This window comes from Betta splendens, chromosome 21 (assembly GCF_900634795.4).
Source record: "Betta splendens chromosome 21, fBetSpl5.4, whole genome shotgun sequence".
NCBI classification, from domain to species: Eukaryota; Metazoa; Chordata; class Actinopteri; order Anabantiformes; family Osphronemidae; genus Betta; species Betta splendens.
In genome coordinates, this window is record NC_040899.1 from 590,172 (window position 1) to 609,338 (window position 19,167).

General features: G+C 44.0%; 1 protein-coding gene across 10 annotated transcripts; it reads left to right on the forward strand.

Moving 5' to 3' along the window:
• Nucleotides 1-1,186: 1,186 nt before the first annotated feature.
• On the forward strand, nt 1,187-18,615 carry si:dkey-230p4.1 (trichohyalin). 10 transcript variants are annotated; one of them, XM_029137522.3, is made up of 23 exons: nt 1,189-1,978; nt 2,064-2,201; nt 2,277-2,354; nt 2,453-2,523; nt 2,830-2,995; nt 3,098-3,204; nt 3,326-3,724; nt 3,826-3,952; nt 4,167-4,304; nt 4,390-4,538; nt 4,847-4,996; nt 5,183-5,261; nt 5,812-5,921; nt 6,599-6,740; nt 6,824-7,023; nt 7,379-7,506; nt 8,081-10,851; nt 12,779-12,910; nt 13,250-13,753; nt 13,855-13,917; nt 16,938-17,123; nt 17,206-17,265; nt 17,334-17,980. In XM_029137522.3, the coding sequence occupies exons 1-23, from the start codon at nt 1,838-1,840 to the stop codon at nt 17,559-17,561; spliced, it is 6,267 nt and encodes a 2,088-aa protein (XP_028993355.1). In that variant the 5' UTR covers nt 1,189-1,837; the 3' UTR covers nt 17,562-17,980. The 10 variants fall into 10 exon arrangements, with proteins under 10 accessions (XP_028993360.3, XP_028993363.1, XP_028993365.1 ...); XM_029137523.3 differs by having other exon boundaries at nt 16,941-17,123; XM_029137527.3 differs by lacking the exons at nt 16,938-17,123; nt 17,206-17,265; nt 17,334-17,980 and adding an exon at nt 18,479-18,615 and having other exon boundaries at nt 1,187-1,978; nt 13,829-13,917.
• Nucleotides 18,616-19,167: the final 552 nt, after the last annotated feature.

A 19,167-nucleotide genomic window follows, 5' to 3' on the forward strand; every position in this document is an offset into this window, starting at 1 on the left:
AACAATAACATAACAATAACAACAGCCCAAATCACAAGTTGATTTAGGCTGTGAAGCAGGACGGGGTAATAACAAACATAACCACTACCTGCCTGTAGCTGCTCGAAGGTCGATAGCTTTTAGCTTTTCTCCACACAGGTGTGTGGCCGCAGGAGCCCACATAAGCACATTTGAAGGGGACAAAGGCTTGGTCGACTAGCTGTAGCCGTTAGCATAGCTAGCTTTCAGCTTTCCTCACATGTGGTTTACTACATTTTAAACAGACATACTAACATTTAAAAACATAATAAGTATCAAGCATGTACTTACTTCAGTGAGTGGATGACGGACTGTAGGAATAGATCCTTTTTTTCAACAGGCGCTGTGAAACAAATCGAGCATTGGACGCACCCTTGTTTGAAATGCACATACGTATAAATGCTGAGGCAGGGTTGCCAGCACCTGTCCGTTTAAAATAAAAGTAACCCACAAGTCCTCACTTGTTGATCTCTTGGTAGAGTGAATAGGCTTTGGTGTTGGTTAAACACCCCAGAACCAAACTGTTTCTATGGGAGGACTTGGACGCTGCCATGCTCGTCTGTTCACCTTAAGTGAGAGGGGGGAAATGGCAGAAGTCCAGTTTTGGTTCTGTATCATCATGGGGGTGGAGGTTCAGGATTTGCAGGCAGGACTCCCTCTTCTGTGACGACACGGGGGGAATGGTTTCAGAGTAGGAGCAGGTCTGTCTCCATTGGATAGATTCTCAAAATGTGAAAAAAGGAGGAAATGCACTTCTACCTTGCTCAGTGTGTGTAAATGTGACCCTTAGAGTCATAGGAACGCTCCAAAATAAAAAGAAAAAATTGTGGTGTGGTGTATTGATCGTTCAATTGGTAAAGTCGCAGGAAATGCATACGGGGGGTTTAAATTTACGTTAGGGGCGAATAAGCATCCAGTGTGAGTCCTTGGCAAGACCCTTCAAGCTGCTACTGCCTACCTCATGAACCACGAGAGATACCGGCTCATAACAAGCCTGGTCTAACAAGGTCTGCGCCTGTTTCTTTCCTGACTTTACATCCTCCATATGCAGCAGAATGATCGACTTGTATGTAAAGTGTCCTGTAGGTGTCGCCGTTCGCATAAAAGGTAGATGAAGGCAGGTTTCTGTCGTGTCACGTGACGTCCGGTGTCTGGGGTGAAAGGTTAACTTCTGGTTTGAATGCATTGAACAGCAGATTGTTAGCTTCGTATAGTTCGGATAAAGGAAGAAACGCGTCGCAAAATTTGTTTAATGTGTTTTAGCATTTGGACTTGTGACAGTTTAGAAGTGAAACCTATTCCGAAGCTTCGGCTGTTGCAGGTGTGAACTTTATTCATAGTTGTTAGCATTCTAGCTAACAGGCTAACCGGAGTTAGTTCCATTTTAAGCCGAATTACTTTTATTTAACATCGACGTGTTTTGTTTTAGTTACAGTGCTAACGGCGGCGGCTCGGACCGGTTCTGATTTGGTTTCAACCCTGTTAGTGGCCCGTGGATTGACGGGTTCAGTGTGTGCCGGTTAATAACTTGACTGCAACAGCATCAAATAAGGCTGGCCGACATAGTCATGGAGCGACTGACGCGTTGCTTTGGTATTGGGTTCTTTGTGTAAGGTTTCTCCAGTCATCACGGACAAGCTGTGTGCAGCAGGTTCATAAACCCTGTGGGTCGTTAAGTCTTCAGATGGCCACCACCCACAGTCTAAACTAAAACGCAAGTCCTGTTGAACAAAACCTTTTAGTTTTCATTTTTTAGGCCTTTGTCACAACACCAACACTAAAGACTCATTAAAGATCGCTTCTACCTGCCTCTCCTGGCATGGAGTCAAGTTTTCTGATTGGCTGGCAACAAGAGAAGGCAGAGCTCACACACGAGGTGTCCCGACTTCAGGAGGAGCTGGCAGAGAACAGAGCTGAAAGGGAGGAGCTGGAGTCTAGGAGCATGGCTCTGAATGACCGGGTAGAGAGAGGGAGCTTAGAGATGGGAGGTTAGGGCACCGTTTTTGTGAATCAAACTGTGACATCTTCCTCTCTAATGTTACTAGCTTCGTCAGTCAGTGACTCCCGCACTGGCCCTCTCTCTGCAAGTAGAGGGTGAGCAGAGAGCCTGGAAGAAAAAAGTAAGGGATGGAAGAGAGAGGGAGGCCAGACAGACTCTGCTCGTCCATCAATTACAGAACAAGGTGAGACCCTGAGCATTCAAATCAGAGTACTAGTATTTTAAGTCTGTTGTAGTACTGACCGTATTGCTTCTGCAGGTGTTTGAGTACAGAGATCGATGTCAGGAGCTGGAGCTTCTGCTGCAGGACGAACACAAACGGCTACTGAACACTGGGGTCAAACTGAATACTACTACTGCTATTGAATAAATTCTGTAGTACTACAGTAACATTGCAATAATGTAGATGCTAATACTTGTCTGCTTGTTTTGTAGTGGAGGATCGGAGATGAACACAATAAATCTCTGGAGAGCGTCCTCATCAGGCTGGAGGAGGAACAGCAGAGGTGTGTGTGTGTGCGCTTTACAGATCTTATTGTTGTCTGTGGACTTGGCAGTTATTTAATTTTATACATACTGGCAGTATGTCAGTCAGGGCCATGGCTATTACTATTCAGATAGTACCAATATGTGGTTGATACTAGCTTATAGAAATAATTTTAGTGTATCTGACGTATAGGGAGCAAGAGGCGATCTCGTCTCTACGTCTATAGGTGGAGGAAGCTCAGACAAGAGAGGAGGGTGTGAAGCGAAACAACGATGGACTGAGGAGAGAGATAGACAGACATCTTACCTGTATCTTTTCTCTTCAGGTCAGTCAGTTTGGCTGAGACCAATACCCTCCTATGCAAACAGCTCACCCAGTCACAAGAGGACAACCAGGCAATAAGGGGGGACCTCCAAAAGCTGACGGCTGACTGGACAAAAGCTGTGGAGGAGGCAGAGCACAAAGATTCTTATTGGCAGAGAGAGAACAAGGTTGGCAGTATACTATGGCATTCAGTCTGCAGAGAAGTTGTTTTTTTAGATGTGAGTTTGGGGTGTGGTTTAAGACATTAATTTGAATATATTTGTGTTTAGTGTCGGTCAGATCATGAGGCTCAGCACCAGGCTAGCTTGCTATCAGTCTGGGGATCTGTAGTTGCTCTGAGACAACAGTGTCACACCTTAAAAATAGCTGCATACAGGTGAGAATGCATTCACATTCACTGGTTTGTAGCGTGTGTGTCTACTCACTCACAGCACTAATGATAGACATGAGAAGTTTAGTGTTAGTAATTCAGAGATGGCTCATCTTTGTGTGTGCAGGGATCTGTGGCAGTTGAAAGCAGAGTTTTCTCAAATGTCGTCCTCCCTCCTGTCCAGCTGTGAATCCCTTTTCCCATTCTTGAAGCTTTGTGCTCCTCACCTTCAACCCTCCTCCCTCTCCCAACATCAACCTTTTCTACCATTTGACCTCCCTCAATCCTCCCTCTCACCCCCCCTCTGTTCCACACTGCTCCATCAACCCCTATTATCATCTGCTCTTTCCTCCAACCTTCCTTCTGCTACGCCTGGTCCTCCTTTAGCCTCCACCTCCACTCTGGGAACCTTCTCCTTGGCAGAGCTGGAGTGCATAGAGGAGAAAAGGATGCATGAAGAGAAAAAACCACAGGTGTCAGAGCTGAATCTCCTCCACGAGGCAGAGGTTTCTCAGCTGAAGGAACTGTAAATTCTTCACATTATATTACACCTTTTCAGCTTCATACCATCTTTACTCTAATACCAGACTGAAGATATGAAACTGTATTTCTCTCTGTTTTCCTTAGGATTACAGAACTCTCTCACCATATGCAGGCTGAGCAGAGTCTGAGGGAGGAAAAGGAGCACGAGATAAAGAAACGTATGGAAACAGAGACATGTCTGCAGTCTGTCAGTCAGGGTGTGATTCGGCTGGTGAGTCTGGACCTAGGTTGACAGTGTCAATCTGAAAACAGCATGTGTTGTAATGTTAGATTTTTAAATCTTAAATTACATCTACATATAGGGTTTACCGCACAAGATTGTTCTGCAAGAGATTGTTCCTACCAGTGGATATGAAGCTAAGATAGTATTTTACAATAACATACAAGTGTTATGCTTGTAAACAATCAGTGTGTTGTTTCTTCAGTTCAGAGTCCTGAGCAGCTGCAGCAGTCGACCTCTCAGTGTCTCCTTAGAAAGTATCCTGAGTCTTGACTTGTGTGCCCTGCTGTCTGTCCTGTCTCACACCGAGAGTGCCCTTCGGTGGAGAAATGAAGAACTACAGGTCTGTACTACAAAGTGCTCGAACTACTGCTTGTTTGCAGTATATAGGTCATGAAGGGTCTGTTATTCTGGTGTTTGTATTTTAGGGTGCAGAGTTATCTGTGCGGCGGCTTAGTGAGGAGAAAACGGCAATGCAGCTCAGTTTTAAGCAGCTGGAAGATGAAAACCAACAGCTACGAACACACTTGCAACAAACTCAGGTGGAACTAACACACACCCTGGACCTGCTAAACAGGTGTGTGTGTGTGTGTGTGTGTGTGTGTGTGTGTGTGTGTGTGTGTGTGTGTGTGTGTGTGTGTGTGTGTGTGTGTGTGTGTGTGTGTGTGTGTGTGTGTGTGTGTGTGTGTGTGTGTGTGTGTGTGTGTGTGTGTGTGTGTGTGTGTGTGTGTGTGTGTGTGTGTGTGCGCGCGCGCGCGCGCGCGCGTGCTTTACAGATCTGATTGTTGTCTGTGGACCATGGCTATTACTATATAGATAATTGTACCAATATGTGGTTGTTACCAGCTTATAGAAATAATTTTAGTGTCTCTATCTGACGTATAGGGAGCAAGAGGCGATCTCGTCTCTACGTCTACAAGTGGAGGAAGTTCAGACAAGAGAGGAGGGTGTGAAGCGAAACAACGATAGACTGAGGAGAGAGATAGACAGACATGAGGAGAGAACCAGACAACTGGAGTCAGGGACTCACAAACGGTATAGTATTGTTTGTAAATGTTAGTGTGGTCTTCCAATTCAAATACCAGCTGTTTTAGTTTTTTCTGTTTCATTTAAGTGTTTCCGACATGTGCTAATAAAATGTCTTCCCTTCCTTGTAATTAATCTACCGTATGTTAGAGTTGAGTTGTTGTTGTGAAATGTTTAAAGGATGTTTGGTTTCAGAGTTGAGATGGAGTTCTTAGGGAACGTTCAACTGCAGGAGAAAGAAACTCTGCACCATTTGAAGAGCCACACTCTGAAGGTGACAGCCCAATATTTATTTGACATTGATATTACTTCTGCCATCTTGGATTACTGTTGTTGGTTATTGTTGTTGTCCATACATTGATATTGTTGCATTAGGATAGTGTCTCTATTAGTTAAATGTTTTGTATATCTTGTGACTCACTGTGTGTTTGACTCACTGTATGTTTGAGGAGCTCCTTGGACATTAAATAGCCAGAAAATAAAATTGAGAAAATAGATTTTTATTAAAGGTGCTAAAGTCCATAAAGGCATGTCGGAAGGTCCTGAAACTGGTCTTGGAACAGCTAAAGCTTCATTATGTAGGGGCCTAGTCCAGAGAGTGCGAGTTGCGTCTCTCATCCTTGGAATGTGTTTTGGAGAGAGAGGTGCAAGAGGGATGGGGCACTCTGGAACAAATGGCTGTCCTCAACTTAGCTTTAGCCTCAGACAAAAAAGAACAGTACAAACCTGCGGTACTACCAGTATCTCTAATATTACTCAAAGACCCCTAATCATGAGACCTTTACTTCATTGTAAGAGATTGTCATCTTTTTATATGGTTATAGGTTGAGTGTGAGCTTTCAGACAGCCAGCCACAGCTGCAGGCTCTCATGTCAGAGGTCAGCTCTTTGCAGAGGGAGGTCAAAACTTTCAAGATGGACTGCACTGAGCTCAGGTAAATCACAAGGAAGTAAATTGTTATTTACTCAATGTAAACTGACACATTTTGGGGTGAGTTCTTCCTCTGTGTACACCACATTCAATCTGAATGAAATCTTGTAACACTTAAGGGGTTTTAAAAAATGTTTGCTTAAGCCATTTAGGGAGTTACAGCCAGACTGGAGCCTGGTTGATGAGTTTATAAACTTGTAGCAATTTCTCTTTGGTTGTGTTTCACACAGAAATGCGTACCAAAATACGTCACTTCAAACTACATGCAAACAGTCTCTCTGCTTATTGGTCAGATGTGTCTGCTGTGGGAGCGACCTGTGTTGTGGACTATACACTTCTGAGAGAGAGAGTTTTACGATAGAGGTCAACCGACGCGGGTTGTTGTCCGCCCTGCTGATTTATTTCTTTTTATTATCTTGCATTTACCACTTCAAGCAAATCCTAAAATTTGATAACGGTATATCGATGCACTAAATCATATGGTTTGTGGTATTTCGTCCTGTTTTTGTTCAGTATGCTTTATCACCAGGAGGACCGCATTAGATGATGTAGATCAAGACCACCTCATTTTGGGAGTCTAGGTGTAGTTGTTTTGGTGCATACTTGAGGGTTCACACCAGCCAAAAGAACCACACCTCAAGAGTGACTGGTTAACAAGTGTTTCAAATTCTGATTATTTAGAGTTCAAAAAAAACTAGACGCCAAGGCCATTAGTCAGTTGAGAGAACGACCGAATGAGTGGGAGACCATAACTGAAGAAAGGGAGAGCGGGTTGATTTCTCTGAAGGAAGCAAAGGAGAAGGATGGACGACAACTGGAGAAGGTAGAACAGAAGGAGAGGAGTGACTATTTATTATTTGACAACACATGAAGATCTGTTTGACCAAATATGTGTGTAATCCTCAGCTGTCCTTCAAGCATGACTTGGTCTGCACAGAACTGAAGGGAGTGCAGGAGCAGCTGCGACAGGCACATGAGGAAGTGAGAAGGAGAGACAGACAGCAGGTGGAGCAGCAGAGAGATGGCCGAAAGCTTCAAGAGGAGCAGAACAGTCTGGAGAGTCATCTATACACACATACACTGGAGGCTGAGCTGCAAGAGCTCAAGTACTGAATACTTGTATACGATATTATTACTTATTACTATTATTGATGTACAGGTTTAAGTACACTGACCAGAAGACCAACTCTGACCCCACAGTAGCACTAGCCTAACACTAGTACCGAGTGAGTGCTGGTCCAGTTTCTGGAACACACAGATTTCCAAGCCTTTCTGTGGTCAATTATGCTTAATGTTATTTGCCATCCTTCACTGTTACTGTTTAGCCCATACTCAATACATTTCTAAACAGTTCCAAAATGGCCTGAGCATGAATATAAAATTTAACAGATTTGCTGTGTAGTTTTACTTATCTACAGTATATTGATGCAGATACCGCGGCTTCTTTTTGTGTTTTTCCAGGTCTGAGACAGTGTCTCTACATCAGCAGCTTGGTCAGCACCAGAAGCAGCTCTCTCTGTCACAGATGGCCACATGTCAGCTGCAAACACACATTCATACTCTGCAGCAAACCAAAGAAACCTTTCATGGTGAGTGTTTACATTGTTTACATAACATTTACATACAACTCTTCTTCTGAACAATGTTACACTGAATTGAAACTTTTATTGTCATAATCTTTGCATTTATTCAGTGGATACTTAGGTTTCTGTTGTAACTTTCCTTTATTTCTTCTAAACAGTAGCAGTTGTGTTTTTTGCTATGATAACTGCACTTAATAGAAGAAATAAATAATAAAGATGCTTCAATAAATTAACCTAAACAGAAGCAAGATATTCTATACTGTTAGTAGTATAGCTTTCTAACAGAATTGTGTTTGTGTGTCATGGTATTTGAGAAAACCTAATCTACCATATATCTTATTCCTCTTATCTATATTATTTATATTATGTTTTTTGCTTCTCTTTTTAGTAGTCCACTTCTGTTGTCCTGCTTCTATGGGGGGGTTGGGTCTGTGTTCTTTGTTTTTATGCTGTTTTATGCCAGGGGCCTGAGAGTAATGTAATTTCATTTCGCTGTATGTCAAAATATTATAGTAAAAAAGTATAATGTTCTAAAAATGTACATTAATGTTAACTTTGACTTTATTTGGTTTGTCTAAAGGTGAGATTGTATGTCTGAGAGCAGAGCTGGAGCAAGCAGTGGCAAAGATAAAAGATGAGAAAGACACAAGAAAAATGAACAGGAAGGACAATGATGAGCAGCAGTTGCAGGTGGAGATGCTGATGGAGGAAACACAGACACTGAGAAAGAGGAGGAAAGAAGAGGAACAGGAAAGAAATGAGGAGAGGAAATCCTGGCAGAGAGAGAGGGAAGCACTGAGTGAGGAGCTGGGTAAGAGGAAAGGTGAGGTGGGGGTGCTGAGGAGGAGGACTAAGGGACTGACTGATGAAAAGCAAGATATACAACGAGGGTTGCAGGGGTTGATGAAGGAGATTGCTGCAGAGGAGGCGCAAACCAACCAGATGTTTGAGAGAATACAGTGGATGGAGGGAGAAAAGGGGAGACTGGAGAAGGACATGATCGGGCTAGAGGTTAGGATGAGAGAGAAAGGGGTAACAATAGAAGCAAGAAGGAGAGAGGAAAAAATTCAGAGAGACAGAGAGGTGGAGGCACTCTATGATCGTTTGGATAGATTGGAAAGAGAAAAAGAAGAGAGGCAAGATGAGGTAAAGCAAGTAAGGTGTGAAGCAGAAACGGAGTTGGAAACATGGAAGAAAAATGTCAAGAAAATGGAGGTGGAGATTAACAGACTGACAGAAGAAATCTCCCTATTAGAAGATACCAGAGAGGTAGAGAGGAGGAAGGAGAGACTGCAAGGCGAAGAAGACGAGAAGACGAAGGAGAAGATGATACAACTTAGGGATGCAGCAAAGAAAGCAGAGGAGAACATGGAGAAACTGAAGAGTAGGATGAAAGAGGTGGAGAGTGAGACAGAACAAGAGAGAAGTAAAAATGAGAAAATGCAAATTGAAAAGCAGGAAGCGGAAACAGGGTTGTTGGAGAAGGCAGGGGAGATGGAGCTACTGGGGTTGGGCCTGAACATGGTTAAGGAGGAACGTGAGAAGATGAAGGAGGAGGTGGACAGGATGAAGTGCAGGCTGGAGCATCAAATGAGCGCTGTGAGGGAACGAGAGGAGGAGGTGGAAAACTTAAAGAAGCACCTTAAGCTCATGGAGAAGAGAGAAGAGAAAGCTCTCAGGGAGCAACAGGAAGCAAATGAGAAACTCTTTCAGAAGGACACAAGGGAGGAGCAGTTGGAAACACTGCTGAGGGAAAGCCAGATTCTCCTGGAAACAGAAAGAAGGGTTGGACATGAGAAAGATGACAGGCTCTTCTCCCAGGCCACGGAACTGCAGGAGGCTCACAATGAGAATGAGAGATCAAAGAGAATGGTCAAAGAGAGGGAGGTGGCTCAGAAAGAGGAACTTAGTGAGTGGCGCGAGAGGGCAGAGCATAGCAAAAAGGAGGTGGCACTACTCAGTCAGGTCTTTAAGCAGCAGGAGAAGGAGGTACACCGCCTAAAAGTCTCTCTGAAGGAGAGAGATAAAGAGGAGAGGGAGGGTCAGAAAATAACTGAGGAGAGGAGGGGAAAGCTAGAAAGCAAGATAACAGACCTAGACAAAGAAAAGACAAGACTCGAGGATAAGCTGAAGGAGGTGGAGGAGAAGTGGGAAGAAGAGAGAGGGGTGGTGAGGAGCATCAGGGAGGAAGTTAAGAGGATGGAGGACAGATCAGAAGAAATGAAGAATGAGATTAAAGAGCTAAGAAGGGCAAAAGAGGAGACCAGGAGTTTTGAGAATAACCTGATAGAGCAGAGGAGGGGGCTAGAGGATAAAGTGTTAGAGAGAGAGAAAGAAATAGATGAACTAAATAAAGAGCTGCAGCAGTTGGGGAGAATGAAGGAGGAGAAGATTAGGATAGAGAATAAACTGATGGATAAGGAGAAAGAAATGGACAAACTTGGGGAGATGTTGAGTTGCAAAGAGGAGGAAAAGAGAACACTAGTGGGTAGACTTAAGGAGGCAAAAAAAGAGCATGAGAGACTGAGAATAAGAAAAGCTCAACACCTCCTGGTGGTGAAAAGAGGAAAGTTCTTTGTCAGGGAGATGGAAGAGAAGAAGGCAGGGCTGTCAGTGGAGCTGAGAAGGCGGAAACAAGAAGTGACAGCTCTCAGAGAGGAAGTGCAGAGGGAGCGGGATAAAACACAAAAGGAGTTGAGGAGACAGGAACAGGAGGTGCTGATGCTCAAAAATAGTATTTTAACAGAACAGGGTGAAAAAAGAGACATACAGGAAAAGTTGTGGAGGACTGAAAGCGAGGTAACACTTCTTAGGGAAGAGATAAAATTGATTCTAAACAAGGACGAGGACGCACAAGGGGAAATAACTGCTTTGAAGGAATACATCCAGAAGGAGCAAAGGAGTATGCAGGAAACCCAATGTGATGCACAGCAGCAGATGGAGGAGTTACAGGATGAGCTGAGCAGAACCAGAAGCAAACTTTCTTTACTTAAAGTGGAGATACAAAGTAAACAAAAGGATAAGATGGAGTTACAAGAAGAGCTGAAACAGAGAAAAGCAGAAGTAGAAAAAGAGAAGAGAATGGGAGCCCAACAGGTGTGGAGGCGAAAGGACGAGGAGCTGAGGAGAACAAAGGAGGAGTTAACAGACATGGCAGGGAAGTTACAAGAGGAACAAAGCAAGAAAGTTCAAATACAGGAGAAGTTAGCAAGCATAGACAAGGAAGTGACTGCTCTGAGAGAGGAACTGCAAAAGGAGCAGCGAAAGAAGGAGGAGGTGCAGGAGGAGCTGAGAGGAGTGCAGCAGAGCATGGATGTGATGACGGTGAACCTGAACTTCCTGCAGGGTCAGGTAACGTTACCACATCAGATGCCAGTGTATTTCATTTTCCTAATAAGTACATCATTTCGTCTTATTTGACACTGTTACTCGTTAAGTTATGTTGATCTCCAGTTTCAAAGGGGTGAATCTACAGAACTGAGTTTAGTATTATACATCAGTGTTCTGTCTAAATCACCCACATGCCTGAATATAATCAACCATCCATTTTCAACCACTTTATCCAGGGCTGTGCCGTGGGGGCAGCAGTCTGAGGAAAGAGTTCCAGACTTCCCTCTCCACGGACACTTCCTTCAGCCCTTTCGGTAGGACCCCAAGGTGTTCCCAGGCCAGCTGAGACATAGTTTTTCCAGCGTTTCCTGGGTGTTCCTTGGGTTCTCCTATTGGTGGGACATGCCTGGAACACCTCCCCAGGAAGGCGTCCAGGAGGCATTTGAACCAGATGCCCGAGTCAGCTGGCTCCTCCCGATTTGGAGGAGCAGCGACTCTACTGAGCTCCTCTGGGGTGACAGAGCTCCTCACCCTATCTCTAAGGGTGTAACCAACCACCCTGCGAAGGAAGCTTATTTCGTCCGCTTATATCCTCTGGTCCTTTCTGTCATGACCCAAAGCTCATGACCATAGGTGACGGTAGGAATGTAGATTGACTGGTAAATTGAGAGCTTTGCCTTTCCGCTCAGTTCCCTCTTTATCATTACAGACTGGCACACCAACCGCACTACTATAGCCTCTAAGGCCAGAGTTCTGGCCTTAGAGGCTGGTTCTGGCCAGAGTTCTTGCCTCCGTAGCAGAACAAACTTAGCCCGTCGGTACCCATCAACTGCCTCAGGAGTCCCACAGATCACCCAGACCTGATAGGACTCCTCCCTCAGCTTGATGGCATTCCTTACCTCCAATGTCCACTACCGGGTTCGGGGATAGCCATGACAGGCACCGGAGACCTTGCGTCCAGAGCTCCGAACAGCTGCCTTGACAGTGGTGGCGGCATACAATGGTCCACTCAGACTCAATGTCTCCAGCCTCCCTCGGAATCTGGTCAAAACTCTCCCGGAGATGTCAGTTAAAGATCCCTCTGACAAAGGGTTCAGCCAGACGTTCCCAACAGACCCTCACGATACATTTGAAGGTACGAAGGTCAGGTGACACAACTACAAAGTCTGTCATCAACCTCTGGCCTAGGATGTCCTGGTGTCAAGTGCACTAATGGACACCTTTTTATGTTTAAACTTAGTGTTAGTTAAGGCCAGTCTGTGCCTAGCACATAACCATAAAACAACACAACATAAAACCACTCGGGTTTAGATGAGGGAGGTTGTTCCTCCCAATCACGCCTCTCCAGGTGTCACTGTCATTGCCCACGTGAGTGTTAAAGTCCCCCAGCAGAATGATGGGATCCCCATTTGGAGTACTTTCCAACAATCCATCCAGAGAACCCAAAGGCCAGGTACTCCACACTGCCATTTGGCCCATAGGCACAAACAACAGTGAGTGACTTATGCGCAACCCAAAGGCACAGGAATGCAACCCTCTCCTTTCCCGGGGAAAACTCCAACACATGGCGGCTGAGTTGGGGAGCTATGAGCAAGCCCACACCAGCCCGCCACCTCTCATCGTGGCCAACTCCACAGTAGAAGAGAGTCCTGCTCCTCTCAAAATGTTGGGTTTCAGAGCCAGGCTGTGTGTGGAGGCTATTTGGTCAGCTCTTTGTCTGGTTAAATGCCCTTGGAAGGGTCTCCCAGGAGCATTTATCTCTTGACAACATAGCTCCCGGGGGTTATTCAGGCACACAAACTCCTCCTCCATGTTAAGGCGGCGGTTCAAAGAGGAGCCAGATTTATTTTAATAATGTACTTCTTGCTCCAACTGCATGTTTATTTATCACTCCCCCCAGAAAGAGTTCTGGATAATGTTCAGTTTTACCTTTTCCTATGTGTTTTAGCTGTCTGGGCTGAGTGAGAGCAGGCAGGGAGCATGGGAGGAGGTGAAAATGAAGGAGGAGCAGAATTGGCAGATAAAGGAGGGCCTGAGGGCTGCTCTAGAGGAGATGACTAAGCTGAAGGTCCTTCTGCAGGTACGGTAACTCCCAACAATTGACTTACAGCTGCAGCATGGTTCATCAGATAAGGGCTCCAAGCACAGCTAGCATCTGTATTTGGCATGCATATAGACAAACTTGTCGATCTTTTCCAACTCAGTACACTAGGTGGCAGCACAGGCTGCTAAACACTCAGTGGAGGTGGTGGTATGGACGACTGTGGCTGTACTCTCTGGTCACATTTAGCCAAATGCTGCATAACAACCCAAAATACTGTCAGACTCTCAAAGCAAAAATACTATGATGTCTCTTTTATTTAACCCTGGTGAGCCTCAAAATGTATGTGGAAAAACTGCAGCATTTTCTACTGTTCAGGAGAGCTACACAGAGGGAGAGCGCCTGAGGAACGCCCTGAACGAGAAGAAGCAGGAGATAGATATCAAAGAGGCTAATCTGCAAGCTGTCAGGGAGGAGGTGGAGAAAGAAAGAGAGGAATTTCAAAAGATCAGAGTCAAAGTTGAAACTCTAGACAGGAGGAGAAAGGAGATGATGGATGAGCTGTTAGTGGCTAAACGGCTGAAGCGGAAGGCAGAGGAGGAAAAGAGAGAGTCTGAGGAGCTGTGGAGAACACGATTGGAGGAACGAGAGATAAAGCTGACAGATTTAACGAGGGAAATCCAGATACTGAAGGCAAAAGAGGAGGCAGTGGACAAGGAGTTCAGGCTCAGGCTGGAGGAGAACATCAAGAAGGGTGAAGAGAATCGGGCTGAGCTGAGCCAAGAAAGAGCCACATTGGCGACGTTGGAGGAGCAGAAATCGCAGTCCTCGCCGGCTGCAGAGAAAACAAGGGGCAACAGGAGTGAAGGAGAAGTGGAGGAGGTAACTACATTACAATAAAACCTAGTTTGGTTGATTTTAAAATGGGTATATAAATGATACTCAGGTTTGTTGTAGTTCACTTATTTATGGTTTCTTCAAAGGAGCACAATTCATTTCTGCTGCAGGAGAATGAAGAGATGTGGAGGCTGCTCAGAAATAAAGAGGTAAAAAAACAACTACTTTCTGTCAAACAAGCCCTTAATGTCACTAAATGGTTCTCCTTATGTTGGACTATTTAATCAAGAGAGAAATTAAACTATGCATCACGGTCCCATGGCTGCAACATAAAGGCACCTACCTGAAGTTGGCAGTTGGTGCACGTAACTCCTATCCTTTTCTTGAGGGAGGCTCACAAGTGCCATCATTTGTTGCGATTCTGTTTGATTCAGTTTGTAGCTAACCACTTAGCTATGGCGTTTGTTAGCTTGTCTTGCTTGTGTTCATACTTCTCTCTCACGCTATATCCAATGTAGTCTACCGAAGTCTCCCTCCGCTGTTTATTAATGCCAGCAAATCACCCACCCAATAGTGTATATAGCATTTAAGTGATACTTCAGACTCAAAGTACTATAGTCATTCAGCTGATTCAGGATTCGCTTTGTCGTGAATGACTGGTTTCAATGAACTCCACCATTTGGAAGAGAATTAAATTGATAATGACACTTTCATGCTATTCAGTTCCAGTTCAGTGGGTGCTGTAGCAGTCTTAGGCCTGTGATGGAAATTTCCCATAAAGAGGCAGGTTAGAGAGTTGTCTTTTGTGTGATTTATTATAAAAATAAAGTAAAATGAAAAATAATGGGGAAAGCAAATCAAAAACATGGATGTTGATCGTGCACATCAACAAACCAAAAACCAGCTGGGAGATCAGTGCACACACCACGAAGGTGTGATGCAAAGACCCTCCTTATCTCGCTGTGAGTAGGAATGTTTGCATTCTTACTTCTGCATCATCGTGTCTTGTTATCCAAAGGAAGGAACACCAAGCTTCCAAGACAAGATGCATTCGGGTTTACAGCTTTGGGTTATGGTGGGGAGTCAGATAGGATGGAGCCAGAGACCGAATGTAAAAGACAAACAGATATCATAAAATATTAGTCAAGTTTATCAAGTTCTGATGTTCCATTTGATGTATGGCAGCACAAGAGATTAGTTTTTTGTGTAAGAATGTTAAGTGTTGCACCTAACCAGCACATGATGACTGTGTTTTCCAATACAGGCCCAGCCCCCAAAGGCTCTGAATGATTTAGTGATCAACAGCCCACTCCTCCTGTGACTTTAGACTTTAAGACTTTAATTGTCAGATATTATATACATATAACAATATTACATCAGCAGTGCATGGTTAAAATAAACAAGATAAAATCATTATTTATTATCTTCCTTAAGGTTCTTTTTTATAATTTTAAATAAACAGACACACAGTAACAGCCCAGTGAGGGAAAAAAAAAATACAGTGGGAAAACACCTGACTCGACTCACTTTAAGCAATAGCTTCTTTAACCTGTAAATCTCTGGGTTTGTAAAACTCCCTTGATGAACCGAATTCACAAAACATTCTTTATCTCAGAAATAGTTTTCGACTTTGACACTTCTCGTGTTTTTAGTGCGCAGCAGAAAACGTTCAACACTGTCAACACTATAGGCCTTGGGCCCCGGGGAGATCTTCAGTCAGACAACTCGCTGTCTAAGGACAGGGAGATCCCACCCTCGCTGCTGTCCAACTCAAGAAATTCACTTTTCCTTTTTATGCGGTGTTCTGCTCAGCTACAACACTGTTTACAGTGGAGTGCTTATTACACATTTCAACTTATTTTATCATTCTACAGTTGGCACATTAGCAACTTCATTGCTGTTTGAATTCTCCACTTGCCTGTTTAGACTGTTGATTGTCAGTCTATTTCGTCCATTTGCTGCTTGTTTGTCTCCACCACCGTCCTGTTTGCAACTTCTCCACCATCCTCTTGTCCATCCGCACTGTCCCACCATCCTTCTGGCCGTCAGCTTCTCCTTCATGCTGATCCTCTCTGCCATTGTCAGCTACACCGCCTCCTGCAGCAGAGTAGAAGTTGCCCCCAACCCTGTCTGGGCAGGCTCTGGGGGGCTGTCCCACAGCCAGTTTAAGGACCAGGTTTATGTCCTCGTCTTTCGTGTTGAGACCACAGCTGGCCTCGCCCCCAGGCCCCAGTGAGAGACCCTTCTCTCACCCACCTCCTGCACAGTGTTCAGAGTGCAGCCCAGGACAGAGCTGGACCTCTTGATGACCCTGTACAGTCTCTTCCTGTCATCACTGTGATGCTGCTGCTCCAGCAGACAACACCGTACCGGATGGCTGATGCCACCACAGTCTCATAGGTCTTCAGGAGTGGCCCCCTCACTCCAAAAGATTCCTCAGCAGGTAGAGTCTTCCTGTACAGTGACTCTGTATTATGAGGCACTGTACAGGAATGGTCAGAGCTGACTCATACAGGATCACACCAATGTAGCTTTCATAAAGTCTGTAAATTGTTAAAATTCTTTGATCTATTGGAATACAACTACTGTGTTCCTGTATGAAGCCAGGAACAAATTATTACCTGGTGAAATTCAAAAAACTATTTAAAGATTTAAAGAAAGAGATGAAGGATATAATTTCGTGTGTGTGTGTGTGTGTGTGTGTGTGTGTGTGTGTGTGTGTGTGTGTGTGTGTGTGTGTGTGTGTGTGGGTGTGTGTGTGTGTGGGTGTGTGTGTGTGTGTGTGTGTGTGTGTGTGTGTGTGTGTGTGTGTGTGTGTGTGTGTGTGTGTGTGTGTGTGGTGGGTGTGTGTGTGGTGTGGTGTGTGTGTGTGTGTGGTGTGTGGTGTGTGTGTGTTGTGTGTGTGTGTGTGTGTGTGTGTGTGTGTGTGTGTGTGTGTGTGTGTGTGTGTGTGTGTGTGTGTGTGTGTGTGTGTGTGTGTGTGTGTGTGTGTGTACTTGCTGACTCAGAGGACCAAGGACCTGGAGAGGGACAGAGATCCAATGGAGCAGAGAGACACTACGCAACACGCATTTGTGTACCTTATCTGCTTTGTCTCGTGCATCGTTTAACATAATCCTGCTTTAGGAATGTGAACTTCAACTGCAGATCTCATAAATTGCATTAAAGTGGTGGTGCCACTTCCTGCAAGTTTGGGATGAGTGAGAAACGCTCTTTGCTCATGTGTCAGCAGAGTTTTGGGGCCCGGTTAGTGGTCCTGCAGCATCTCGTGGCTGAACTACAACTTGAACAGAAAGTACTGAACAAGAAAAACTCTCATCTGGAAAATCAGAAGGAAAAACTGAAGAGAGACAGAAATACACTGAGAGACAGTCTGAGACAGGTGAAGGAGGAATGTTCGAAGTTCAAACAACAGGTAATTGACAGCAGCAGACCTCAGATGAGACACACAGGTTTCAAAACTGGAGCATGCATTTAAAGCTGCCATGTTTGTTCAGGAGTCTGCAGAAAGCACAGAAGAAAGACTGAGGAGCAGAGTGAAGCAACTTGAGGAACAGGTGAGAGAAAAGGACAGTTTGAGGTATTCTGTGCTGTCAGGAGCATGCTAATGGTCACTTCCCCTTAGGTGGGCCAGCTTTGCCTTTCATTGGCTGTGGAGCATCAGCAGAGAGAGAAATTCATTCAGCAGTCCTCCAGAAACAGCCAGTGGCTTGTCTCTCTAAGACAAGACCTCACTGAGTCACTGGCCGCCGTCGCACACCGTCCAGTCCCCTCGGTCCTGGAGTTCGAGACACAGCGACTGGATCACAGCCTGAGGGAGGAGGAAGTCAGGATGTACCTCAGCCAGTTGTAACAAGAATTAAGTGAAGCTCCTGAGCAAACACAGTGACAATCTGCCATATAGTGCTGCTATGGAAACACTATACTAGGAAGGATGATAAAGCTGTGTGCTACAAAGCAATTTGTGAATTGATCTCCAACTTAACACTAAGTCCTAATGTAAGACCAGGGATCTGAAACTACTCTGATGACGTCCACATGTTACTGAAGCCAGTTTTTGAACACATACACAATCAGTAGTTGAACCAGTCACATTTGGTTTAGTTTGTCGTCATTTGAGTTTTCTTTTGCACAATATTTGTTTATCTGTAGATAAATCTTTCTAGTTTTAATTAGATCAGGTTCTGTTTGTTCCAACTGCTCTGAAACAAACGTTTGAGGTAAAATTGTAAATCAGATCAAAAGCTCACCATAAAATGTTTTAAAAAGCCATTCATTTTTGTACTTGTATTCATTTTAGTTTTTAATTCAAACTTATTAGCCAGGAAACACTTTTTTCATGAACCTCTGGTTTCTGCTCGGTGTGAGTAAAATTTATAAAATTCAATTTGAAATAAATTCTTAGAACATGAAATAATTTGGTATTATATTTTGTTTTGTACCTTAAGCATGTCACAAAAGATATTTTCCTCAAATCTAACAATACAAGGATCTTAGATAAAGGGTTTTTTTAAACTGTTAATGAGGTCAGTCAACCAGTCTGAGGTGAAAAAGGGGGTAGTGTCATTGGTTTTTGATCTTTAAAGCCTTTACTGGTCAGCCACACAGTCCACTACTTGGATGCATGTGATGGAGCTGTGTCCGTTACTGATCCAACCATGGTCCATCAAGAGTCATTCTCACGTCATCAGTGCATGAAACAATTGAAAGATCTGTCTCCAGATATTTCTTGATACATTCCTAACGTCTCAACTTATGTGTCTTGTTCAGAAGTGGTGAGGTTTCAGCCTTTCTTACCTTGGCCATGTCTCTGAGAACTGAACACCTTGTACTTCCTGACACTCCAGGTAGGTTGTAGTTGTGAAATATACCAGCACTGGAGGATAATGGGTTCCTGATAGCTTTATGTTTGATTCTTCTCAATTTTTTGTTGGTTAATTTGCGTCTTTTATTTCTTGACACATTTCTTTCGACCCTGTTGATTATTTGCTACAAAACTTGGTTTTGATGGTTCTGTGATCACGTCCCAATATTCTAGATATTTCAAAAGGGCTGCATCCCTTTTGAAAGGCTTTACAATTTTTGGCTTTTCACACTCAGTTAAATTCCTTTTTGGCCCATTTGTTTTACAATTTCTGCACACCTTGATAAAGGGTGTTGATCTCCTTGACCCTCCCCCGTTACACAAATACACATTACCTGATATGCATTAAATCCAATAAGCATTCAGGTTTTTACAGCTTAGAGTTGGAAATTATGGATAAAATGATGTGGTCAAAATAATCACTAATAATTAATAATTGGCTAATAATTGTGCACACTTAAATGATTGTGTATATTTTTGCAGCAGGTTTGGTTCAGTTGCTTTGAAATATAGATGTTTGGATGTAGGATTTTAGAAAATCAGAATTTCAGATTTTGTGACCACAGTTTTCATTTCACTACAATTGCGTTGCCAC

Excerpts from the sequence above, each read along its gene's own strand:
- si:dkey-230p4.1 (XM_029137522.3), top strand. The coding sequence starts at position 1,838 with ATGGAGTCAAGTTTTCTGATTGGCTGGCAACAAGAGAAGGCAGAGCTC. Across the intron at positions 3,953-4,166 it reads GTCAGGGTGTGATTCGGCTG|TTCAGAGTCCTGAGCAGCTG; the intron begins GTGAGTCTGGAC and ends TTGTTTCTTCAG. Across the intron at positions 5,922-6,598 it reads ATGGACTGCACTGAGCTCAG|AGTTCAAAAAAAACTAGACG; the intron begins GTAAATCACAAG and ends CTGATTATTTAG.